Genomic DNA, 27,391 nt, shown 5'->3' on the forward strand with positions numbered 1-27,391 from the left:
ACACACACAGCTTCCTTATATCACACACACAGAGCACAGCAGCTCCCCAGGCAGGAGGCTGCTCATCACACCTTAGCATCATTATGTCGGATCAAAGCGAGTCCAGCAGCACAGGAGACAACCTGCTGCACACATCTGAACAGGTAAGAACCACACTACACTTAAGTATTGTGATGCTGATGATAAACTCGGTGTTTTCTGAGTTTTGGTTCTCTGCTACTTACTAACCACGTAGTTTGCATGGCCATGGGCTGACAACCAAATCGACGGTGCATTTAAATATCTCTGCTTTGGAATAGACTTTTTGAGCTTCAATTTAACCATTTACACACAAATTTGCCAGTAATTTAGTCTTTTTTTATTCGTATTTACTTTGTGAAATCTAAAAAAAACCCACACCCACACACACAAAGTTGCAACAGTGTTAAAAATTGCATCCAATAGCTGAGTCACTGTCTCCTAATGGCTATTTCAAGATGCTGTGACTATGATTCATAATGATTTGGACGTATGCTTGGATCAGGTGATTAGAAAGAAGTATATTTGTCACCGGACACAGCCATACAGTGTGTTTCTACGTAAGTGTGGCAGCCAACCCGTGTGGAGGAGATTTCACTTCAGTGTTGGTCCTGCTACATGCAAACATAATGAAAATGCTGTGTTTGTGTGTGTATATGTGTGATGAAGTTGGGTGCAGGTGTATTTGCATTTTTATTTATAGGCCAGGTGATTCCCTTTCAGGCGATTTTCCTGGTTAGAATATGAAGTTGCTTGTTGCCTCACTGTCGCCTCCAGTTTCATTATCAGCAATAGAGGAAGTCTCATAGAGAAACAGGCCTTATCAGAGATTAATGTTTCTCGAACCTACCAAAGCAATATCTACAGAGGAAGATCTGATAGTGAAGGCTGATAGTGACATGAGGGCTCCTTTAAATTCCTGTGTTTCAGTTTGATTTCACAGAGGAATTACTTCAACAGAATTTGTGATATTCCTGTATTGTAGCAGCTTTGTCTTCTGTTTTCCAGGACCATGGTTTACCAAGACTTCGACAGGTAAAACACATCAGCTGCTGGACAGGGTGTATTTTCAAAATGTTGCAGAAAAGCAGATATGATATGGCATATTAGCTTCTAATTAGCACGGAACTCAACACACAGCTGAAGCTGTCAGAAATACTATTAGTCTGCAGGTAAGTATTTGGTCATAAATCATAGTACTGAATGATTTATAACTTTGGACTGACTATGCAGTAACTTGTAAAGTCTAAAAATCACCAATGTTTTTACAGTTCATAACAATTCATCTTAAAAGCAATTAATGCTATGGGATAAATGTAATGAGTGGAAAGTACAATAGTTACCTCTAACCTCTAAACCAAATGCAGGTACAACATTTGAGTTAATGCACTTGGTAACTTTACAGAACTGGTAATCCATCCAATATATAATGACATATATTACTGGACAAGTGAAAACTCTGAAGTGCTGGTGACAGAGGAAAAGTCAAAAGGCTTCATTGGGGCATCAGCAAAGTTATATGGATGCATCCTGTAGGGACCATGAATGTGAAAATGTTCAAAATTTTGAGCTAATATTGAGCTTTTATATACAGTCTGCAGTCAAAACTCAATCTGGCGTGCTGGTGGAAAATTTAGGGGAATCACCAAAGCCATCAGAATGCCCCCTTTGGGGACAACAAATGTGAAAATGTACTAATTTTGAGCCAATCAATCCAGTAGAAATGCTTACTAGTAAGATGTTTACTGGATAAGCTCAAACTTTAGTATGCTGGTGTTGCTGTGGAATAGCTGGTTTCATCCTCTGAGGATCATGACTGTGTCTCAAAATTTTACAGCAACTCATTAAAACTCAATTGATACTGTGTTTGGAAATTTTTAGAAAATGCCCTAAATAAATTCTCTAGATCATTCCTTAGAAAACACAGCAGTAACATGACATATTCATGACTTTAGTAGGTTCCAACATGTCACAACAAGTCACTTATGGGTTTCAGGATGTGTTTTTCTAAGACTATTTCTGTGTTTCTATTGATAGTTTTCTCCAGTCCATGTACGTAAACTGGGGATGACGAGAAAACTGAGAGACAGAAGGGTAGGTGTCACTGCATGACCTTCAAATTCATCCGACAAATATGTGTGATTACCATAAGCATCAAACAGAATCTGGAAGAAACCTTTCTGCCTGTCACCTTTAGGATTTTAAAGATGAAAATCCAGAGGAGAAAGCAAGGAGACACAAGGAGATGGAGGTACTATCGTTCATTTTCTGGACTTTATATTAAATGACATTTTCCTACCACGTTCACGCTGTTTTCATTTCTGTTTAAAGCTGAAGCCTCTGTATAAGGAGCTGCTGTACACCATTGCACATAAGTTGGGTAAACCGTCTTCAGCTGAGGTCTTCACAGACAGCCAGCTTCATCAGTACATCAAGGAGGTACAAATCTTGGTTTAAAACATAACACCACTCATACCTCTGCTTCTGTGTTGGTGTATGACTGATTACAGAGATTTGTGTCTCGTCTACCAGGCTTTCACTATGACAGAGTCAGAACACAGCACCCTGATGGAGAAAGTACAGAGCACAGAGGTGAGAAAAGGAAGTCAGCATGTTTGTTCCAACAGAGACCCCTAACTTCTATTTATAGATATATATATATGAAGATCTCAACTTTCCACCACCTTCCCAGTGGCATAAATGATGTCATCGGCATGTATGAGTCTGCAATACGTGGGTTTAATAGTACCAGAGAATCTAAATGCTGTAACTGTTTGACCTGTACAGCCTCCAGTGTACTGTCTGATGGCCACTGTGAAGGAAGCCATGGGAATCCTGGGAAAAGATGTTAGTGGTGAGTTCCTACTTCACCTTTGCAGACAATGTGATGATTTGGACTCATTTTAATTCACCCTTTTTAGCCAAAGTGTGTTTGAATGCTCTGTCATTCAACTGATTGGTTGGTTCCCTAATGGTTTTGCCCATGGTGAAACATATACAATTTAAAAAGTAAACCTCGTTCAACCACAACATTAAAACCACGGACAGGGGAAATGACTGACACTGATCATCTCATAGTAGCACAATGCTCTGCTGGGAAACTTTGGGTCATGGTCTATATGTGGATGTTACTGTGGTATGTTCCACTGACCTAAATTTTTGTGTATCAAGCACACCCTTTCATGACAACAGCACTCCCTGAGGACAATGTGCCTTGCTACACCCTAAAAACTGCTCTGGAATGGCTCGAGGTACCATAACAAAGTGTTGTAACCAAGTGTTGACCAGGCCTTCAAACTCCCCATTTCCCAATTCCATTTAGTATCTACGGAAGCACCAGAGCTGGTCCAATCCACAAACCCAATACCCACAGCCAACAGAACCCGTAATCCGCAGTCAGCATCTCGGTGTCAGACGCCACAAGACACCCCAAGAGGTCTAACCTGTGTTGGTGGCACAAAGGGGATCTACACAATTCTAGCCAGGCTGTTTCAGTGCTGTGTTATAAGAAAGTTTTTAGCCTTTATTATTTATCAATAAACTCCATATAGTGCAGTCAACAGGAAAAAAATGAATAAGCATTTGATGTAGGCACCCTGTTTCTAGAGGATAGCACTAGACAGCACTAGAGGATAGTTTTTAAGGAACTTGCTCATAACTTGCTTGCTTGTAGGTTGTTCCAAGCATCTCAGAGAACTTGTCACAGTTCTCCTGTGGATTTAGACTACCACAGTATCTTCTGTCTCTTCATGTGGCGACTCAACACAGAACTCTGTGTTTCAGGATTCCTTGTTTTTGTGACTGAATAGTACTTTATGACTCTGGCTGTATGTTTGGGATTATTGTCTCATTTCATTTTGGAAAATGAATTTGGTACTGATGGGATTAGGGATGCACAGTGATATCAGCATCATCACCAGATAAAGGCTTTAAAGTGACATATCAGCATCAGACCAAAATGAACATTAACCGACAGATAACTCGTGTCAGCCTAAAGGCTTATAGTTTTGTTGGAAAATGTTACATAGATGCAAATTGAAGTAGTCTTATTTTGCCCAGTGAAGGTGAACACTAACACGTTTGTTTTTGAACACAAAATGTGTTGTTTTTCATGTCTTCTCCTGCCAGTGGACCCTCATGCTAAGAATAAGGATAATAATGTGTTAAATTCCACTTCACTAAAGAGTTGATGTTCTCTGCAGAAAGGTGACAAAAATATGTGCATGTTTTGACAATCGGCCAAAGTAAGTTGCAAAATATGCACATATCAGACATCAGCTAAAAAAATCCAATATGTAAATCCCCAGATCAGACATTTCTCTGATGGTACCGTGTAGTGGATCAGAGTCTGAACTTCTAAAGCACCCAAGCATTCAAAACCTTTGCACATAATTTTTATGAAAATTAAATGACCTGCCATGAAGCTTTCTACCTCATTCATCCTCATGATTATTCCTGATGACTTTGAGACCTCCTGACCTTTCATCTATTATCACCAGCAGCTCACAGTTTTCTTTTATCCAGTGAAATATCTGCTAGAATTGGCAGAATATGGCACAACAACAGAAATATTATAATGGCTACCGGACTGGTTGACAAACATGGGTTTAGATACTAATATTTAAAGACAAACTTGTAATGGCCAGGGTGAATTGGAATAATTTGGAATAGGTTAACAGTTTTTCTAATACTATGGTGAACAACTAAAAATCCAAAAGCTGGTGTTGTCATGTCAGCCTTTTAGCATGTTGAATTAGCTGAAATTAGCACTTAGGTCATAAAGGACTGCCTCATTGAGCATGTCTGGTTTTCAACCAGCCAAAAACAGCCCACGTCACTCCGCTGTTCACATCGCTTCACTGGCTTCCAGTTGTTTCCCGCGTAAATTTCAAAACTCTGACACTTGCATTCAGAGCTCCATCCTACCTGACCTCTGTTATTCAGGTCTACACTCTCACGCTCACTGACTAAATCCTTGCTTGTGTTGTAGCTACTCTCAGATGTACGTGGCTTCAAATAAAAACATCTGCTAAATAAAATTGTAGAACTGTAGAATGGTAGTTTAAATGTGACCCTCGTGTAAATTGACACACAGAATAAAGTTTCGACTGTGGCTCTTCAGAAAGTGACTCTGTTCCTCAGTTGTATTCCTCAATACTGATGTTTTCCTGGTGATGTGGATATTTAACTTTCACTTCTTGAAAGTGATGACCTTGCTGTATATTTCTGCTAGCAAATCTCTTAAAACCTGACTTCAGTTCATTACAAATCTGCGGTTTGTTGTGAACAGGTTTTAGCGACCCATACTGTATGCTGACCATACTGGAGGACGAACAGGAGAGTCGGACTCGCCAGTCCAGAGCCAAACCCTGTAAATCTGTTGTAAAGGATGCTGTGTCACGTGATAAAATCTACGAAACAGACATTAAGAAGCAGACCCTGAACCCCATCTGGAACCAAACCTTCATAATGTGAGATGGAATTCATGACCAATTTCAATGAATCAGGTTGAAATGTGCGTTACTTTCACTTTTCATCATTTTTCCTTCTTTAGAGAGTTCGAAGATGTGTCCAGTGCCAGCTTCCACCTGGAGATGTGGTGAGAGAAACACAAGGAGCTTCACTTTATCTGCTTCAAAAAGTCTCTTCCTTTGCATTCACCTTGATTGTGCCTTTTCTGTTGCAGGGACAAGGATGAAGAGGTGTCGCTCACTCAGAAACTGGAGGAGATCAAAACCAACTTTAATAGTTTAAGAAGGTAATATGTTCTCTCTGTTACTGATACACTAAGAGCTGACTAAGCAAAGCTGGTGAATGTTTCTACTTTTATCTGTTTAGGATGATCAAGGACGCCAAAAAGGAGAAAGGCACAGATGACTTTTTGGGAAGTGTCGTCTTAAAACTACAGGTATTGCATGTACCCATTGGTAAACATGCTATTTTACTCGTCGCCGTCTTTTCAGTCTAAAACCTGTTTGGCTCATCACACTGCAGGATCTTCACTGTACCGAGGACAACTGGTACAACCTGGAGCCCAGAACAGAGACGTACCCTGACCGTGGCCAGTGTCACCTCAACCTCAAGTTCATCCATAAATCGGTAAAAGAACACACACACTGACACACTTCTGTGGTTTAGTGCAGTTACAAACATTTATGCATGAAAGCCCCAGTTAGAATGAATTAAGAATGATGCACCAATGAAGTTTCTGTTGAGGTTAAATGTGCACAAAAAGAAGAAGTGGACTTGAAATTTAGGGAGTAATGACTCTGAGCTCAGTGAGCAACTAGCGCTTGTAGTACTTGAACTACACTCTATTGTACAGAAGGGTGATAAATTGAAGAAAATAGCAACGCAAGTGTCTTTGGCATTAATTCTCCAAGTCTCTGTAGCTCTACCAATGGGATGAATACCATTCTTTCAGAAGATATTCTCTCACGGTGTTTTGATGATGGTGGTGGACTATGATGTCTAACACTCAATATAAAATTTCAGGTGGGTTGAGATCTGGTGACTGTGAAGTCTATTTCATATGATTCACGTCACCTTCATCGTACTGTTGTCCGTTATCATCAAGTTAGAAATATTTCAGGCATTCAGGCCTGTACTGTTCTCTTGGTGTACGTTACACATGCACTCACCTACTTGTCTAAAGCACAATGGATGACTTTACTGCCCTTTTCACATTTTTCTATATTTCTGTAGGTCAGTGTCACCATGGGACTCTCAAAGGAGCATTTCTCTTTGTAATGAAGCGTTTATGTGCTGCACCCTACTTCAATATCCCTCTGTCTGTATTTGTCTATGAACTGTTATTGTCTGATCACATCCTGCACTGGCATTTGTCATTTCTCGTCCTATTTACTGAGCAGCAATGTCCAGTGCTAAAAAATGAAGCCAACACAAAGTGCCAAAAGGTTAATAAATAAACACTTTAACGGTATGGTACAAAGAAAGGATGGTCCACTTCTTTGCTCATTTTTGGATTCGTTGGGAGTAAGTAGGAGTGCTGTGATGATGATGGCTGGAGGCACTACACTGAGCTTCAAAAGCGATGTTCAGGAAACCTCCGGATGATGTCATAGGGGTTCATCCATCTTTATATACAGTCTGTGTGATTTACTAATGTATTTCCCACAGATCTAAATACAGTTGTCATTCTAGTCACAGATCCTACTGGGACATGTGCGAAATGAGCAATTTTTGTGACTGAAGCTCAGTTTTATACAAAATCTGAACTAACTGCACCTGCTTAGTGTTTTATGCCTCTATGGAAGCGACAGCTGGGGCCAGAGGTACTATATTTTTAAGTTGTCTGACCAAATGTCTCAATCTCAACAATGTGATAGCTCCTAAGAGCCTGTAGGGAATTCCTTCATACTTGGCACAAATGTTCTCTTGGACGTTCTCTTGACTTCAAGGATAAATAAATGACGTTTTAGTGGTCAGAGGTCATAGTGGGCTCACAAAACCTTTTTCAGTTCATAATCAAAGAACTCATATACAAATTATGACAGAATTTAATTCAAATTTCTAAAAGAGCAAAATAGTGACATAATTACATTTTTATGCCCCAAAGATCAAAGGACAACTTCACTATGACATTAAAATGTCCCACAAAACTTTTTTTTTGGCCATTATGACACAGGAGCAGGAGGAAAGATGGATGTAAACTGCTAACTGACTGGCAAGCAGAGATTGTATCTATATGCACTTGTACCTACAGTTTTTCCACTGAGTCTGTGCTGTGTGGTCGACAGAGAGACGGGACGCTGAGTGCTGGTCGAAGTGCTTACATCAACTACTGTGGGATTCTGCAGCAGTTTGTCCAGGCTTACATCTCTAAGCAGCAGGTAAAGGACGAGTGTCTTGTCAGTCTTCAAAATCCTTTAAAAATGTCTTACTTCTTTAATCCACCATCTTCTTTTGTCTTGCTCAGAGTTCTGCTCCGTGGAAAGGGGAACTGTGTGGTGAAGCTCAGACTCTGCTTGAGCTCTACGCTACACAGAACGACCTCTCGCCTTTCCTTCAGGACCTGGCGTAAGCACCATGTTTCACATTCTGCAGCTTTAAAGCGCTTTATATGACAGAATACAGGTGTTTATGCAGGTACATAAGACTGAAAAAAAAACCATCTTACATATTGTGTTTTCAGCCCAGTCGTCCAGCTCTGTGTTACCATGTTAATGTGTGTGTGCCCTCTTTCTGTTGCACTTCTGAATAAGTGTGTATTTGTGTATCCCTGACAGGAAGTGGGTGGCTTACAGTAAGCTGTACCAGAGTTTAGAGGTGGACTCATCTGTGCTGCTCCAGCAACTAACCAGTATAGAATACCACTGGCACCAGCAAGAGCTGCCCTACCAGCAGGTACTACTGCTCAACTCACCATCAGTGGTGGAAAATACAATTCTGAGTTACTAGTATTTCAGCTGAGGACTGTATTATCATTTTAAGCTACTTTGTATTTTATCCACAGAATTTCAGAAGCAAATACGATGCTTTTTGCACTGTCTATGTAGTTGTTACAGTAATAATATTATTTTAAAAAGTGTTTGGCTGCCATTAAAGAATGTAAAATTCCTTCTAGAAATGAAAATTTTGCAGGAATTTTAATTATAATTGAGTGGTATTAATGTTTTTAAGTAACGTGTCTGAATACTTCCTCCCATGCTGCTTGCTGCTTAATGCAACCTCACTGTATCACAAACTTTTCAACCTTCCACTTGCCTAATAGATCATGTTTCTGTCATCTGATGGTTGACCATATCAGTGTGTAGAGATGGCTGACAGCTCTTTCAAGCCAAATGTTCCTGGTTCCTTTGCTAAAATATTCAGCAGAAACCAGGAGTTGATATTACGTACAGCTGAGTGTTGAGAAAGGTGTTGCACTCTGTCACCAGAAACAGGAACTCGGGGACTCTCTTCATGGTTTCCTGCAGTACGGTCTGTGTCTGGTGGCCAAATACAGAGACATCTTCCCTCCAACTCCCCAGGCTACTCCCAAACTGCACACTCTGCTCAGGTACATAGAGCTGTGAGTGTTTAAACAACTGCTGACTGAGCCGATTGAAATTAAAGACATTGATTATGCAACATGTAAATGCGCATTGTTTTTCAGGATCTTGGTCCAGATCTGCAAGACTCAGGCATTTCAGAAACTGAACCCCGCTCAATTTGAGCTTCATGATGAGCTCAGTGATGCTATAAAGGTCGGTAATCACTCTAGTGGGATTGTTAGCAGCACTACGTAGAGTATATCATACATCTTTAATTACTGATGACATGTTTTGTTTTCTTACCAGACAGGTACACAGGAGTGGTTTACTATCAAAAAGGGTTTGCATCAGCCAATGACTAAGGTAAAGTCATGCCTTAATATCTGGAAATAAGGCTTACAGAGTTTCTCTTTTTCATTTTAATACACTACACTCATGTTTTCTACATACAGGACCTGTCAGAGATAGGGAGAGCCCTCTCCAGGCTCATTATGGAGGTGCAGGAGGACGTAAAGCACAACAAGGACATCTGGAACAGAGTATTTGTCAGGTCAGAGGGCCAACCAAACACTTCACAGCTGATATACATCATGTGTTGTCCTGGTGGTGTGCATACTGGCTCATTGTCACGACTTACTGAGCTTATCAGTTATATAAAGGAAAAATAAGGAAATCGCATGTTTCTGTCAGTCATAGAAAACTACTGCTTTAAATAAGATTGCTTACCTTTCTAATAAAGAATATGTCTTTCTCATCACTACAGTGCGGTGCAAGTTGATGTGTTCACTGTCATCTATCACAAGTTTGACTCCCTGGTAAGTGCACAGAAAAGTTCAAGCCCCATTAACCTCGAATTTTAAAGACAAACATCTTTTTTTAATGATTCACTCTCATCTGATCACCTCTCCTGCACAGCTTGCAAAAGAAGTGAGGGAGACTTTATCCCTGATGAAGGGTGAGATGGAGCAGCCTCTAGCCAACAGCCTGTTCCCCGTCTATCTGAGCCTGCAGGCCATCCACAAAGACAAGGCCTTCTTACAGAAACGGTCAGAAATCATTGCAGTCACAACTCACCTTTCTACTCAAGTTCCCCCTCACTGACGCTAACCTTCATGCTCCAAATGTATGATTTTAATGTGAATCTTAACCAACACTACATCAGATGTTGTTCCAATACTTTCTGACACAACTTAACCACAAATGTTAAGTCAGGTTTATTTGAATTTCTATTCCCAGTGATACTGTGGACTGACAGAGAAGCAGGTATTTTTTTGTTAAAACCTTTTGTTTATTCATTATTTTTAGATAATTATTTTAACAGCTTAGTTTTAGTTGTTTATCTTTTTATTCATTGCTGATTGAAATGAATTACTTCAACTGTTCACTACTAACCACTACTTTTAGCTAAACCTCTCAAGTGTTTATGGATTTTTTTAGCCAGTTGTTTTAACTGTTTACCCAATAATGTTTGGCTAATACTTTCAAGCATTTACCCATTATTGTTAGCTCATTTGTTATGTTGTTTTGCTAGTTGCTAAGATTACAGTGATCTTTTACTATTTTTTTCATGTTCTTATGCCACACTTAGCCAATTATTAACTGGTTACTTTTATTTGTATCCATTTTTTTTTTTTTATAGCAAATTCATTAAAACTTACATCTTTTGGGTTTTGGCAATTTTTATAATGGTATATCCACTACTTTTAGCTAAATTTTTCTGTTTATTCATTACTTTAGCCCATTACTTAGCTAGCCAACACCTTCAAGCATTTTTCTGTTATCTTTAGCCAACTGTTCAAACTGTTTACCCATTATTTTTGACTAATATTTTTTCATATGCTTGCCATACTTTTAGCCCATTTAATCATTTTGTCCATTTTGCTGAATTGTTGTGTATCCATTACCTTTTGCTAGTCATTTCACACACTTACAGCACACTTTTAGCTATTTCTAATGTTTCAGCCAACTACTTCCTTTATTAATTTCAGATGGTTCATTTCCTAAAATGTTAATCACTTTTAACCAACTGTTCTAAAATCTTATCCAGTAGTTTTAGTCTAACAATTTTAGCCTTATATCTGTATTTACTTGTGTTTTTAAAATGTGTTTATTTTTTATTCTCTGCTAGCAAAGAACCCCATCCTGGGTATCACTCCTCCAGCAGATACAAATACATGTAGGAAAACACCTTTACCACTGAATTAAAAAAAAATAAAAAATCCTGTCTGTTCAGGGGATTACTGGAGCTGACAAACATTCATGATGGCTTCAGAGAAGCTCTGCCTTACTGGCTCAACCAGGCATTCAGCACCACTCAGGACAGGGTGGAGAGAGCTGTGCAGGTGGACCAGGTAACCCACTCTTATGTTAATGGACATATCATCCACAAAGAGCAAAATCACTGCATGTTTGAAACTGTCCTCTCCTCTCAGCTGCAGCCTCTGGAGTCTGGTGCAGTGCCCATAAAACACAGTTCATCAGCAGTAGACCTGGTGGCATGTGTCCAGCCCATCTGCCAGCTGTGGGAGCAGCTGTCCTGGCCAGACCCTGAGGAGGCCTTCATGCTCATGGTCAAACTGACTGAGGTACAGCGTGCTGCCAAGCTTAACCACATGCTACACCGTTTAGACTTTGCGACAGGGGGAAGGCTGGCAGTGGTCTATTGTTGGTTTCTGTGTGTTTTCAGGATGTGTGCAAGATTGTGGTGAACTACTGTCACATCCTGAAGGAGAGAGTCCGGGTGCTGTCTGAGAACTCTGACCACAGCAGCGCTATTAACATGGTAAACATACAGAAGACTTCACTAGAAATCCCTCTAATGCTACACAGTGTGAAACCTGTCCTCTCTGTGCAGCTGTGCGTGGTGGTGAACGACCTGGAACACTTGCGGTCAGTGCTGACTCGACTTCCTACGCAGCTCAACTGGGCCGGGCTTCGAGATCGCACTCAGAACGTGATTGGGGAGAGCCAGTTCCACAACACGCTGCCTTCACAGCTTCAACAAGCCCAGAGCATCCTGGGCCGAGAAATCCAATCCGCTCTAGACACTCTTGGGAAAAAGGTAATAATTCAAACGGATGACGAAGCAGTTATTGCACTTGGAAAGTGTTTCATATATGTTATCATCAGTAATGGCATTTATTTCAAATTAAACACCAATCTTCCCAGTTAAACACAGACATTGAGACTCATGTCAGAAGCATGTCGACCCGACGCAGGATTCCCTCCAAGTCCTCAGAGGATGTAAGTGATCATCATTCCACTGATACGGATCCATGTTATGTTTGCTTCATATCCAACCTGTCTTCTGCTTTAGGCAGCAACTCCTTTAATGCGCTATCTAGAGCAAGAGCTGCAGTATATGAATGAAAACCTGGTCCAAGAGAACTTCAACAGGTACTGAGCTGACTTATAACCTCAACACATTATGTCCAATAACCCTTCTTTCGTCGTATCTTTAATTTTTAGTCTCTCACGAGATTGTGTTGCCGTTTTATCTCCTGTGTCCAGTCTCCTGACTCCTTTGTGGAACAACTCAATTAAAATCATCTACCAGGTGGCTACTCAGCATCCACAGCAAGAAGGGCTCATGGTGTTCTGCCAGAGACTGTTGTATACACTGCAGGTCAGTCCACAGCAGTGTGGTTAACTTGGCTAAAAGGAGTGAACACTCCCACTCAACACAAAGTTGTCTTTTCAACAAGGATTTAATGTCTGGTAACATCAAAGAGTTGCCCAAAATCTGGCTGAAAGTGAAAGATAATTGAACACCAATAGCATTGTCACATTCTGCATCATGAAAAGTGTTACGAGGGGAAGCCGGAGAACCCAAGCGTAGACACACAGAAACTGGCAGACAAGTGAATAACTGAAAGAGATTTATTTAACATAACCAATACATAAATATAGAACTGAACTGGGGGGACAGAACTAAACCAAAACCACTAAAACTCCACAAGCAACTATGATTACAAAAACGGAAGTCTACAAAACTCAACTATTAACAAAACTAAGCTAAGGAGGGGTACTCACAAGATGGGGGAACTGACAAGCAAGGGGAAAACAGGCTGGGGTAAAACCATTAACTAGGTCAGAACAAATGGAGTCCAAGAAGGGGGGGGGAGCAGCAGAGTCCATGGGGCTGAAGTAGTCTGGAGGTGGCAGGCTTGGTGGAGAGAAACAGAATCAAAGAAGGGATGTGAATCTATGATCCGGCAGGGAGTGAATGAAAGGACAGAGCTTAAATAGGTGGAGGTGAGGTGGAGAACAGGTGAATGGAGTGAACTAATTACTGCAGGTGACACTCATTGCAGTAATCAGCAAAACAGAGTGCAGGCAGGTGAAGCAGGGAGAGTGAGACAGGAGGGAGAGAAGACAGACAGAGGGAGCCAGAGAGAGAGACAGGTCATAACAAACAGATGAGGAACAATGGGAGAAAGAAGGAAAATGAAAAAAAGGAGGAAGAAGGGCAGAGGCTGGAGCAGGATCATGACAAAAAGATTGTTTTTTAAATTTATATTGGCTATATTTCATATGAAGGTATGTTTTTTTTCTATGCTTTTACCCACATCATCTGTTACTACCACAGGGCTATTTTCTGGCCCCAGCTTCCATATAACATCACAGTACATGGGCACTGATGATTTTAACCCTGAGTTTGAGCATGGCCTGCAAAATACATGTCATAGTTGTGTTGAAAATGGAGAATGATGGGTCATTGTTTATGAATTCTTCCTCAATGTATTTTACAACTGGTTGGAGACTTACCATGAAGACACCACTTTACTCCTCATCATGTTCAGGTCAGCTATGATACATACTCTGCTGCATGTGCTGCAGACAGTACTGAGAGTGTTGTCAAAAATGGAGCCAGAGCGCACTCTGCTGGACAAACTGTGTAGTCAATACAAGCAGCTTTCTCTGCATTATATTATCCAGCCAGCTAGGCAGCCATTCATTATCTATACACGCTTAATTCTCCCTACACCCTAAGTCTAATAATAATAACTTTGTTTGTAAAGCACCTTTAAGAAGAACATGCACAAAGTGCTTTGACAGGTAGAACATAAAAAATGACAAAAATGTACAGAATGGCTAGCTAATTTAAAGATGGATAAATGGGTGGATGGATGGATGTCTGGACATGGCTTGATCTCCTCACCCAAACTGTTCCAGAGTCTTACCCCACAGAATGAAATGCAGAATGTTTTTCTGTTTGTACAGATTTTGTTAATTTTGAAATTGTATTTTCCTCCTAATTTTGCGGCATTTCATGTGAAGCTATATACATTTCACTGTTTACCAGTGTACCTAGCACACATTTTGATGTGAGCATGCGCTGTGATACCGATATATCTCTGACAGGCCAGTTTCAACTGATTTAATTAACAAACTGATAGATCAGTAGATCACAACTGCTGCAGCTCACTATTTAACTTTTACAAAAATCTTATTTGTTTTAAAAGAATAAAATCTTTACTACTGGGGCCACAGCTTCATGGTACATTTTATGTAATGTGTGTATTTCAGTGCCTTGAGCAGTGCTTCCACGCTGAGGGAAACGGACTTCCTTTGACTGCACTCCAATCTGATGAGTACAAGGTGAGAAACTGAGGACACCAACAGCTGACATCGACATTTCCTTGAATAGTGCTTGTTTTCATTTCCATATTCTCTCAGACTAAAACCAGTGAAAACATGCTCTGTTCATATCCCACTCTGTGATTTCTCTCCTGACTGTCCAGGTTCTTAAAGCTCACCTCACTCACAACTCCCTGAACAGCCAGCAGCTGGTGGAGAAGTTTCTGGAAAGGAAAATATGGGAGCAGGTGAATGTACAAGAGACTCTTCTAAACCTTCTGCAAACTCACACTAGTGCTTTGGTCTGACTTTATTTCCATCTGTCCTGCTTGCATGACAGAAAGTGTACAGTGGAGAGAAATATGGTGCAGTCACCCTCCTCACATCCTACAGAAGATCAGACCAGAGGCTGCGAGTGGAGGTGCTGAATGCCGTCAACCTCCTACCAATGGACTCTAATGGTGAGAAGATGTGCAACAGTCACAGCCATAGAGATACAGTACAGAGAGTTCACTGCTTTGATTCTTCCACCAGGCTTCAGTGATCCATTTGTGCAGCTGTGTCTGGAGCCGAACCACGTCTTTCCTGAGATAGAGCCTCGCTCCACCCAGATCAAAAGCTGTGATCTCAACCCTCTTTTTGATGAGGCGTTTGAATTGTGAGTTGCTGCCGTTTTACTTTGCTTCATCTCATCAATATTCTTAGTGATCCTGTTCAGGCATCTGCTTTCAGGAATGTTTCTGACCCACTGTATTCCCTTTGCTGTGAACGTAGCCTGGTATCCCTGGAGCAATGCCAGGCTCTAGGGGCTTGCCTGGTGGTCACGGTTCTGGACCACGACACCCTGAGCACCGATGACTTTGAAGGCGAGGCTTTTCTGTCCCTAAAGTCCATACCTGGAGTTGCAGGAGCAAGAGAAGAAGATGAACTCAACTCACAACCAGACGCCGTTCCTGCTCAAATACGCCTGCCTCTGATGCATCCGAAACCTAATGGTAGGATATGACAGTGTGTTTAGATAAGTAAAGTTGAGAGTATTACTCCTACTTAAGTCTTTTGCATTTTACTGAAGAGTTCAGTGGAAACTGACTGAAGAGATTTTAGCCTATTTTTGGCTGGTTTTGACATTTGAGACATATTTTCTTCCTTTGGGATAATTAAAGTCTCATCTTTTGAATCGGCACATCACCAGATTAACCTGCTATGAGGCTTTTGGGCAAAAATTATCTACAAGACCCCTATTAACCTCTTTTCTTCCTGGACCGAATGCTTTACATACTGTCTGACCTAAGGTTTGTGGTAACGGTGTCAAATTAATTAAAAAAAAAAAAGATTGCTTCATCTGCAACGTTTAGGTGGGTGGTACATGTCAAACATCCACCTGAATGTCAGATTCAAGGTTTCCCAGCAGAGCATTGCATTATAACAAGATGACCGATGTTATTCACCTGCCAGTGGTCATAATGTTGTGGCTGATCGATGTATATACAATTAATACCAAGTAATTTTAGAAACCTAATCCTGTATCTGTGGGTGTGTTTCTCCAGAGGACAGCATCCTGAGGTTACTGGAGTCCAGGAGAGGAGAGCGGGAGGCTCAGAGCTTTGTGAAGAAGAGAAGACAGAGAGAGAAACAGTCCCAGGAGGGCGTTCACTCGTAACAAACACAAAGAAACAAGGTGTCCTCCAAAAATATACAATTTGTTTTAATGATCTGTACCAAAAACAAAGAAAAAAAAATCCACTCAGAAGGAAACAGTGGTGTTGCATGAGTTGTGTGTGGACAGTATGCTGAGCATGGGTTTGACAAACACCATCACAGTGATCATGAACACTTTCACACCTGCATTTAAACCTCACACAGCTCTTTACATATGCTTCCTGATGCTTTGTCTAATCAGTGCAAGAGATAAGTATGACATCACTTAACTATATGTGTGTGTGTCTATATATTAGACTACATTTGACACACTTAAATGTCAAAGATTACCATAAGTTTAAAAATTTTGGCAGAAAAAACTTTCACATGTTGATTTTAAACATAGAGAAAGGGCCGGTTTTAACAAAAACATGTATGTTTGAGTTAACATGAAAAGCTTTTAAGTAAAAATTCAAAATATGTAATTTCAAAGACTACACAAGCTGAAGTTTGCCTCGATTGTGTTGACATGCTGTCTTCTTCCAGTTTACGTAGAAGAATATTAGAGAAAACCTGAGTGCTTCAAACAGAGGCCATCTGTTGTAAATCTGAACAAATATTACTAATTTTTAAATATTTCTATCACTATTGAACAGTAATTGACCATTTTGAATTTATTTTGCTAAAAAACTGTTAGAATTAAACAAAAAGTCAAAATGAACACATTCAATACAATCTATTGAGTGCTACCAGCAGACTGAAGTGATGGCCTCCTTTTGGCTGGAGCAGTACAGGATCATTGTCTGGATCAAACTCCATGTGCCCTTTAAGTGTTTTCAGTCAGACCTGTACATTTTGTTAAGATGACTCAACACCCTCAAGAATAAATTTAAAAAACTGCTAACCTGCCATGTTACCCATCTATCTAGACAGTTTAGAGATCGTTGCTGACACACATGCCACACAGAGATATTCTGAGAGGTACCAAGCTCAAGTCTTGCTTTTTGGAAAGAGTTCAAAGTGTTTAATGAAATGTTTTTGAAGTTGTCAGTGCCAAAAATCTAAATGCCACTGATTTTTTAAATTTTTTTGTAAAAAGTGCCAGTGGACACATTTAATCCTCAGCAAGTCACCCTGAAACCACCTAGATGGATTGATAACACTCTAGAAAGGTGGGTTTTTTTAGACAGAAAAATTTGGATTCAGAACTGTGTATGTAAATATTCCATAATTAGGGTTAGAGAAGAAATAACAGCAGGTCTTTCAGTTATTTTCACAACTCAAGAGCAGGGATAAAGAACAGTGTCGCTGGTCAAAAGCAATAACTAGAAAAATGTACTGTGTTCCTTGTGTAACACTGGAAACATTATTAAATTCCTAAATTCCACATTAAGAGCTTTGACTTAGTGGGTAATACTCACTAAGCTGGTCATTCACGGGTAAACGTCATCTTAAAAGTACACAACCAGATCAGTGCTTTTGTTGTTACTGTATTACAAAGTGACCTCTACGCAGATTTGAAATGGCGCTCGGCGTCCAAAGGCTGGTTTTCTGTGGAATCAGGACTGACTGGTCTGGAATCTGTGCTGGTCCGACCGAGGTCAAGAGAGCTGCTGCTCCAGGGTCTGTTCGGGGCAGAGCGGACACTCTGTGGAGGCGGAGCAGCTCTCACACTGTAGTCCATGACCACAGGGCAGCGACACCGAGCCCTGCTCTCCACACGTCACACAGCACTGTCTCTGTTTCCTGTACACCACCTGTTCAGACACAACACAGACGTTTACACCTCCAACACTGGAGAATGTTCAGTGATTTAGAGGAGCACATGTGAAGTTCATCACTAGCCCTGGTAAAAAAAATAAATAAATCAAAAAATCAGGGTCACCAATATTGTCAGAGAATGACAATGAAAAAGGAAATAAAAATATTACGCTTTATCAGTATCTGGTTTTTCATACAGTATATGCAAGGGCATCAGACATTTATTTACTGCATTTTGGTGAATGTTTATGCTCCAGTTTGTGCTTTTTCTGTATCAGTTTATTGTGGAAATGTCTTTATTTCTGTGAAGAAAAACTTCAGGCACCAATTCAAAACATAATGTAAACATATCGTAATTTCCGGACTATTGAGCGCACCTGAATATAAGCTGCACCCATTAAATTTAAAAAGAAAAAATGTTTTGTACATATATAAGCCGCACCTGACTAATAGCCACAGATGTCCGCATTGTAACATGAAATATTTGCACAGAAAGATTTTTTTTTTTTTTTTTTTTTTTTTAAATCTTCTATTTAAATAAAACCTTCCCCCCCCGAACAGTGCCTGTAACACGGCAGTAAAACACACTGAGTCAGTTCACGTTGTCGACCCCAACGTCTCATCATGGATCCATTGATGCCAGGCTAACATGCAGCAGCTCTATTTCCTTCTTTGACAGGCAGATCGATTGCCTTTAACTTAAAAGCTGCATCATATGCATTTCTTCGTGTGTTTTCCATGATGAGGGTGTGTGCATGAAGCGCAAAATGATCGATCTGAAGAATTTAGTGTGAGTGCGTTTGACTGAATTCGAACTCTGATGTGACGAGGCTAAACATATTAAAGGCATGAAGCTCGCCTATAAAAATCTATACATTAGCCGTATCGCTGTATAAGCCACAGGGTTCAAAGCGAGAGAAAAAGGTAGCAGGTTATAGTCCGGAAAGTACGGTATATGGATCTAATCATGTTTTAGGCAATAGAGTCAGTGAGTATCTGAGCTGATAATTTACTGTATTTGTAAAATATATAAATAAATAATTACAGAATAATCCATTGTCACATATGTATGACACTGTAGTAGCCAACAGTAGTGTCTAACAGTTACTTGGACAAGTCTTCCTGCGACTAAACGCTTTTGAACAATATAATGTTGCAGCACTGTAAAGTTAGATGTTGTTGAAAAATAAGACATTAGGTCTTCTGTTGTTTCAGTTCTATGTTGTAAAAAAATCTTTGTATTTTAAACTTTCCAGCAATAAAGGGCTACTTGAAACCTCTTTGTCTTACAATCTTACTGCAGACTGTTGATAACAAACAATAAAAAAATAAATAAATGCAGGTTCACAGAACTGACACATTCCTAAGGGCAAGAACATATCACGTAATATTTGTCCTTCATGCAAAATTGAACGGGACATCAAGTGACATATAATGCATATTGAACAAAAAAATACATTAAAACCCATTAAATAACAAACAAGAAAAAGCACTCCGAGAGCGCAGTACTCTGCCAAGGCTGTTCATTCCCCCATATGGCATTGTCAGAGATGCAGCTTTTATTTATTTTTTTTGTTTTTAAACACACTGTGCCTTGTTGTCAAGGCTGACATTCAAACTGTCTTTTGCTTCCTATGATGTTTTTAGACAAGTTTGGTGCTGAAATGTGGAAAAAGCCTTTGCCAAAGCACTTGACACAGCTCAAAATGCAACTTTTAATGCGATCGCATGTAGTTCAGACTCATGCCATGTTGACAGCGACTGGAAATGTTGCCAGGTCCAACCTCATAATACTTCCATTCTGACTATTACCACAAAGTAAGCAGAGCGCTCATACAACTGACACATTGAAATGACATCAGATTAGTAATGTCTGAAAGAGGTTTCTGTGTCAGCTAGATAGAAAAGGGAGTTTTTGACAGTACTCATAATCCTACTCCAACACCTTGATATACCTGGTAACATGGTGACATAAACCTACAAATGTGCTCATTTTTGTTCAAATGCTGTAGGAATTTTCAATGAGTACTTTTCATGATTTCAACATATTATTTCTAGATTATTTCATTTCACCCCAAGTGTGAATTGGGGCTCACAATAAGTGAGTTTGTGTGCTCAGGATGTTTCCATCACGCAACTAGTGCATAATACAAATACAAACGTCCAAGAATGAAGAAGAAGGCCCATTTACACCAAGACAACAACGAAAAATGTGTAACGAGAAACAAGACTGACACCAAATCATCAGACAAACTCAATGAATGATGAGAGACTTTAGAGAACATAGAGAATTTATCCAGGCAACTCTCCTAAACTAAACCCAGTATTTCCAGTAGTGAGGACTCATCTGACACAGACAATCTCCTGTTGTGTGGTAAAAGTGTGAAATTACAACTCCGAACAATTTACAGAGTTGATATGAGAAAATGACTCAAAGTGATAATTACAATTTCTGAGATTTTTTTAAAAAGCAAGTTGCTTGTTTTGTATACCTCATTAACTTTTAAGCTACTTTGTGTTCCATAAAAATGATTAGCTACACTCATACTGTGAAAGCTAGTGGATTTGACTGAAAACATCTTACCTGTTCCACAGCATGTAAGCAAGTACAGAGCTGAGCCTGTAGACTGAGGACTGATTCTAGCGGTAGTCGGTGTAGTAGCTGAAGTTGGTGCAGTGTAAGATGGGGATTGTCTCCGCTCCGTAAGCTCTCCAGCGCCTCCTGCAGGAGAGAAGCCTGTCTCTGCGCGTCCTCCTCAGCCTGCCTGGCTCTCTCTGCTTCCATGGCCAACCGTGCTGCATGAGCTCGAGACTCCTCTGCATCTGCTTTAAGAGTAGCCCACGACTACAAGGCAAAGCAGGCAGAACTCTTGAAATCCAATCAAAACTGGAGTTCACTTCTAGTCGTTATGATAATGTATAAGCATGCACTAACACAAACACAACCATGTAACAAACGTGCACACACACACGAGCCCCACTACCTACCTACCTGAGCTGTATGTCTCCAGCTGTGACCCCACTGCTTCAGTGTCCTGTGAGCTTCCTCCAGCTCCTGTTTGAGCCTGGCGGTCTCTGCACAGGGGCCAGAAGGCAGCAGGGTGGGGGGAGTACCAGGGGAACCCTGGCCTGATGGGAAGTGCTCCCAGATATTTGTGCTCATCCCATTCAGACCTACAAATGAAAGAATTAATACGAGCAAAACCATATAATCCTTCACAACAAACACGGATGTCTTAACTGAAATTCTACAGACCTAAAGAGCTATGAGATGGTCCCAGGAAGGTGCTCTCTGATTGGCCAGGTTGTGACAGGTGAGTAGAGAAGAATGGTGAAGCATGTGGTCTGACTGGGGGAGACGGTGAGGGGGAGCTAAAAGGAGCAGAGCTGCTAAAAGATCCTGGGATGTTGACTGGGGCAGAGCTCTGAAGCTGGCTACCTCCTATGAAGACAAAGAGAAAAAAATGATTGTGAAGTATATGTGTATACTGCTGATGTTATACATATGTTCATATGTAGATTGCAGTTTGTGTTAATGCTGTTAAGTACCCAGCATAACTCCCACACTGGGCAGAGCAGAGCTGCTCTCCAAGCTTCTCTCCAACGCCGACACACCAAAGTCGTTCAGGTCAAGATCATCCAGGGCTGACTCTACAACACAAACGATACCACAATATTTTTTTTTTCAAATGCTGACACACTTTAAAGGTCCTACACGTTGCCGCATTTCAGCAAATTAATTAAGCTCTCATGTATCCCCAGAGTTTTTTCAGCTCAAAATACTGCAAAGATGGTTCATCTCACCAGTTGACAACATGACAGCTGGCAAGGGTGTGAATGAGTGTGTGTTACCAAAGGAAATGAAAACTGCTTTATTGGGAATTTGCCTGGATTAAAATGCATTACATTTGAGCACAGAGAGCAGGAGAGAGGCAGAAACTGAAGCACAACTGGTGACATAAGAACACAGTATCCAACCCATTTCTTGTTTATTTATTTCAAATCCCTCTCAAGTTTTCATCATTTCTGAATGTCCCTCAGCTTTACAATTTCCAGCTAGTTCTCACCTGTGGGTATACAATCAAAGCTAATCGTTATATTAGCCACATTTGCCGCACAATGTACTGAGACTAAGAATTTTCCTATTGTTGTGGGATAAAGTGATTTTGCCACCAAAATTGCGATAACAAACAAAACTTTCTCAGATGCTGTTAGTGCATAAGGACTCATGTATTCACACTTGCAGCAGCTGGTCAGTAGCAGCTCAGTGAAAATACTCAGTGGCTGGTAAAGCTAGGAGCCATTCGACCCTCCCCAAACTATCACAACATATCTCAACGACTTTTGCGCTTTTGTGCTTTAAATATGTGTTCAGAACTGTTTCCATCTATACTTACCAACAACTGACTCCACTGTCTCACTGGTTGGGTAGAAGGGCAGGGCGTTAGCATTCATGCCTGATGAGATGCTGGATCCAGGCAGTCCAAGAGGGGCAGGGCTGGGCGGTGTGGCAGCCAGACTAGAGGGGATGCTTGAGGACAGACTCAAAGGGCTGCCAACTGGCAAGAATACCAACAAGTCCTTAAGAAGAAAGAATAAGTATTGTGTTGCTTTATTCTTGTGTCCTTGCAACAAGATTATATTACTCACAAAAACAAAACATGTTTTTTGAAGAAAGTTTGCCCACTAGCTGGAGGTATGCACAAGTTGGAACAAAAACACAATACAAAAAAGAAGAGAAACACCTCTAGTTCAAGGCTGTGAAAGACTAAGTGATTGTACCTGTTTACTTTGTGTTGATGCTAATTCTCTGTTGCGCTGCTCAAGAGCAAAACTCCTTTGCTTGGCCTGAAATCACAAACACATGATGTAAGAACATACAGCACAAATATAGTGTAGGAACTGTAAGCTCCCTGAAGAGGAAGTCTTTCTGTTATTTAATTCTATTTGACAGAAACTCATAATGCCCATGCCCCCTTTTCCTTCTCACCTGGTCTTCCCGCTCAAATCCAGGCGCCCTGCCGTACCCTCCCTCTCCTGCCCACGGAGACAGAGGCTCTGCACCTCCACTCAGATCCTCACACAGAGACAAAACACTACCCAGCAAACCCTGCTCAGCTACACATGACCCTGCTGAGGGGGAGAAGGGGTCTGACACAGAACAAGCCCCAGGCCCGATGCTGTGACTGCTGGGACTGGAAGAAACCTCCTGGACAGGAAGAGGGTCCGGAGGTCTGGGCGGTGGGGGTGAGCTTGGGTTGGGAAATGATGGCTCCTCAGGACCAAAGGGTTCTGGAAGTGATTTATATGTAAATATAAATACAAATGGCAGTGTTAAATTACAAACCAAATCCTCAGATGGCTGTCAAGATGTGATTAAAGATGATTTAGTGTGGACTTACTTTCAACATGAGCAAAGGCACAGAAGGGCCCTCTGGGACAGCTGCCACACTGCTGCATATCATTACACTTGGTGGATTTATAGATCTGTGACAAAAGAAAAATTCATATTCATGCCCAATGATTTCTGGTCTAGATTCTATAAAACTTAGGCTGAAAAACACAAACCTCTGGATGGAACTGTTGTTCTGTTCTTGTGTGGCAATACTGGCATCCCTCGGCTCCCTCACATTTGCTGGGATCACCCCATTCTTCGCTCTGTTTCACTGATGGACATGGCAGCGCTCTATGGCAGAAAGAGCAAACAACAGTCTTCTTAAATATGACCCAAAAAAAAAAAAAAACACAACACAATGATTTCTAAATCTCTTATGTTAGCATAACGTAATAGAGCACCTGTATTTGTGCTTGTGTGGGCTGCGCCTCCTGTCTTTGCTGTTGTGGTAATATGGACAGGCATAACCTTGACGGCACAAGCGAGGAGGCTTCTTACAGAGCTCTGTCTTGTAGTGGGACAGCACATAGTTGTTATCTAAGAAGAGAGGCAGACAGAGAGGGCACAGAGACAATGAGACAGATTATGCAGACATCAGGTGAAAATATGTAACGGTAAAATTACTGCAGATCTTCAAAACAGAAAGGAATGAAGTTATTAAGTATTTGGATTTGCTAATTTAAAAGCTTTGACAGTGTTAGAGTAAACATGAAGTCCAAATTTACCTATCAACATCATCAGAGAGGGCACTACATAGGCCAATCATATACATGCTAACATGCATTCCTGTTCTACTGCATTATAATGTGATTAAAAAATAAATAATCACTGTTATGATAACTTTACCCAGTTGTAAAATTCTGTCATAATATGATAAACCCATTTGCAGTGTTACAACATCTGCCAAGACTCCAAATTCATAAATCTGGATCATATTCCAGATTTCACTGGTAGCTGAAATATGATCACAACCTGTCGTCACCCAGCTTCGGTTAATTTAAGAGAGGGCCGCTTTCAGTCTGAATGCCTGCACTAGTGCTGTAGCTAACACCTACCTTGCCAGCGTGGCTCCTCACTCAGGATTTTCTCTATCAGAGCTGTACTCGCTGCCTGTCCTGACTGTCCATCTCCTCCACCTCCGTCTGTGGCCCCTGAGCCTCCTTGAGACTCCATGACCTGCACTTCTCTGTAAAGCACGCGACGTGAAAAGACTGTCAGCAACTACAGCGCAGACATCAGAATCAGAAAATGGTTTGCTGGCTTGTTAGCGTTTGTGCACCTGATATCATACACAGGGCTGCGCAGGTCATGTGATCCGTGAGCAAAGGCACAGTGGGAGCCATTCTTGCTGCAGTGGCCTTTTGCATCTGTTTCATGAATACACGATCCGGTTTTATAGTAGCGGAGGTGGTATCTGCGCTCTGTGTCACCTGCAGTTCGATGTAAAAACGGGCATCTGGAAAAGACAGACAAAACACATAGAAACTTATAATCCATATAAAGACATACTAACCTTTTGAACAAGTTGTTTATGTTATAAACACTAGGGATGCAGCTAATTTATCAGTATTTTCATTATGCATTTAGCATTTTGTCAATGAAATTGAAGAAAAATACATCTCTTTTTTCATGAAGCCCAAAGGAATGTCCTAAAATCACTTGTATTGCTTAGTTAGGAGTCTAAAATGCAAACATATTCCATTTACAATGGTATAAAACACAGAGAGAATCATTTAATTTGTGTTTATCTAAATTAAGTCTTAACACTGGCTCATCATTTGTTGCACTAAACAGTTCAATTCTGTCATATAGTATGCTATTTAAAACATCCTTGTTTTTATACAAATGATAGCTGCAATCATTATTTCAACGGGAAAATTAGCTAAATAAGATCTGGATTCCACAGGCTATAAAAGCTACAATTGCTAATTGTATGGGGCCTAAAAGAACAACAAAAGAACACGCACAAAACACTCTCTGAAATTATATACAACTTTCACAACACACTAGTGATATGCTAGCTAGGATACTGTACGTTCATAAAATTCACAAAACAAAAAGCACAGAAACACAAATGTCTATAGTCTGAATAAATAAAAGAAAATTGTTATATTTACAGCTAACCTTTTACTTGACTAAAAATATTTTTTAAGTTATGGTGTATTTGTTTGAAGTTCCCCCTCTGTGTGACATGGCAACATACTGAAATGAAGAATAAGACAGGAATAATGGTATGGCTCACTCAGCATGTCCAAAGTGGCTCATTAGCATGTTTCAAAGCCACCCCAGCTGTTCCCCGAATCACCTCTCAGCCTTAGATTTGCATTCTCCTTATATGTAAACGAACAAAGGGGTTGTCGTAAAGACCATACTAACTCTTTTCAGTGGAAATGAGGCACACAGAGCGAATGAATAGGTGCCAATGCTCCCTGTGAAGATCATACGTCAGACACCATTCTTCCAAGGTGTTGGACTCACAGCGGTAGACAGGGTGTATCCTCAATTACTACTTCACTGCTTTTCACCCAAATGTAAAAGATCTTTTGTAATGCTATGACCTTCACATTCTGGTGATTCAGTCGAGCAATTCAAAATTCAAATGTAAAGGGTTTGAAAAAAGACAAGGGTGATGTTGTGGAAATAAACAACATATAAATATTTGTGGTCGAAGTTGCTGCTGTAAACTACAAAACAATGAGTCTATAGAGTTTTCTCCAAAACGCTAGGTAAGTATTTTTTACTGTAAATTAATTTAATTTCCCTAACATCGAGTAAAATTCTGCAGACTCTACCTTATGATTTTCCCTGATACACTAAGGCCAGCTTAGCAATTAAGTGCAAAAACAAAATCCGTCCTTCACAGAGATAACTGTTTTTACCTCTTAAATACATGTGTATGGTGAGGGGTCTGTAATAAACATGCAAACATGAGTCAAATCAGTAAAGCATCAGTTGCACTCACTCATCTCCATCAGGACAGGTGCCTGTTCCTTCATCGTATTTGGTACAGTAAACATCTGGGCTGTAGTTGAAGGTCCCGTCTCGTCTGCGAATGGGTCTGCGCCGCCGCTGGTTCAGGAAGTGCCAATGGAAACAGGAAAAAGGCCTGTGTTGTGTACATTTGTGCTGTACAAACAGGGGACACTGCTCAGTTCTAAACTCCTTCAGATATCTGGGAGAGTGGGAAGCAACAAGAGAGAGAGGAATACATTTTTATACAGTGTTACTGTATAATTACAGCTTCTCAAACAGGACTGTAATGATATCAATTTGTACTACGTTAATTATCTTTGCTTATAATGAATTTCAAGGATCCCTACACGTCTTCCCCTGGTACTGTATAGTCTACGCTGCTGTGGCAAACCATTTCCTCAGAAAGGTTACTATTGAATGTAACTAAACTAACATTTCAGCTACAATGACGCACAGAAACACAGAACTTAAATTATACTGTAGCACATAGCTTGTGAGAAATGGCTACTATTACTGAGCAACGTTAGGCCTCTTTATCGAGACCTGTTTATAAGCACAGAATCACTGAACAGGCTTGGTTCAGTCATTTCACACAGTCTTAAAATTATTGCACACTCAGTTTTTCAAGTAAAACAAAACTGATGTTAAGTGTATGCAGCTACACGTGAGGTTGTGTACACTTAGCTGGCTAATCCACCCAACTAGCTACGTACGTGTAATGTTGAGGTTTCTCGGGCTGTACGTTCAACACGGTTGCGGGAGATGTCGACCCCCCAGCAGGCGAAGACGAAGAGGACGAGGAGGGACCCCCGGTAGTCGTCGCTGCCGAAGATGACGGGGGCTGTGAATGTGTTTTAGACATTTTAACCCACTTGAAGCCTAACAACAAGAAGCTTGTTTTTAGCTTACTAGCTAGCTACTCTCATTAGCTTCGAAATCCGCATTCTACAACGTTGTGAGCTTGCGCAAGACAAGAGGAAGTAGTAGCAAAGGAACAACTAGATAGAACACGGAACTATGGGATATGGAG

At 40.6% G+C, this 27,391-nt stretch overlaps 2 protein-coding genes across 3 annotated transcripts; one reads left to right on the forward strand and one right to left on the reverse strand.

Annotated features, from left to right (window-relative positions):
- Positions 1–19,272, forward strand: unc13d (unc-13 homolog D (C. elegans)). The gene is made up of 34 exons (XM_023273396.3): positions 1–143; positions 1,027–1,053; positions 2,056–2,112; positions 2,216–2,269; positions 2,350–2,457; positions 2,551–2,610; positions 2,806–2,872; positions 5,309–5,489; positions 5,573–5,617; positions 5,705–5,776; positions 5,857–5,926; positions 6,013–6,117; positions 7,779–7,871; positions 7,958–8,058; positions 8,268–8,385; positions 8,919–9,040; positions 9,137–9,227; positions 9,321–9,377; positions 9,467–9,564; positions 9,778–9,829; positions 9,930–10,060; positions 11,248–11,365; positions 11,447–11,599; positions 11,701–11,796; positions 11,869–12,075; positions 12,183–12,257; positions 12,331–12,410; positions 12,525–12,639; positions 14,544–14,615; positions 14,759–14,842; positions 14,935–15,055; positions 15,129–15,252; positions 15,369–15,589; positions 16,142–19,272. Exons 1-34 carry the CDS (start codon positions 84–86, stop codon positions 16,252–16,254), a joined length of 3,348 nt encoding a protein of 1,115 aa, XP_023129164.1. The 5' UTR covers positions 1–83; the 3' UTR covers positions 16,255–19,272.
- On the reverse strand, positions 16,276–27,332 carry unk (unk zinc finger). 2 transcript variants are annotated; one of them, XM_023273397.3, is made up of 15 exons: positions 27,075–27,331; positions 26,351–26,560; positions 24,668–24,844; positions 24,444–24,574; positions 23,790–23,925; positions 23,562–23,679; positions 23,396–23,480; positions 22,984–23,285; positions 22,776–22,841; positions 22,391–22,574; positions 21,543–21,644; positions 21,250–21,435; positions 20,986–21,167; positions 20,578–20,838; positions 16,276–17,989 (listed from the first exon to the last, which is right to left on the reverse strand). In XM_023273397.3, exons 1-15 carry the CDS (start codon positions 27,221–27,223, stop codon positions 17,834–17,836), a joined length of 2,445 nt encoding a protein of 814 aa, XP_023129165.1. In that variant the 5' UTR covers positions 27,224–27,331; the 3' UTR covers positions 16,276–17,833. The 2 variants fall into 2 exon arrangements, with proteins under 2 accessions (XP_023129165.1, XP_035805480.1); XM_035949587.2 differs by lacking the exon at positions 16,276–17,989 and having other exon boundaries at positions 20,678–20,838; positions 20,982–21,167; positions 27,075–27,332.
- Positions 27,333–27,391: the final 59 nt, after the last annotated feature.

Source organism: Amphiprion ocellaris, chromosome 18 (assembly GCF_022539595.1).
Source record: "Amphiprion ocellaris isolate individual 3 ecotype Okinawa chromosome 18, ASM2253959v1, whole genome shotgun sequence".
Classification (NCBI taxonomy): Eukaryota; Metazoa; Chordata; class Actinopteri; family Pomacentridae; genus Amphiprion; species Amphiprion ocellaris.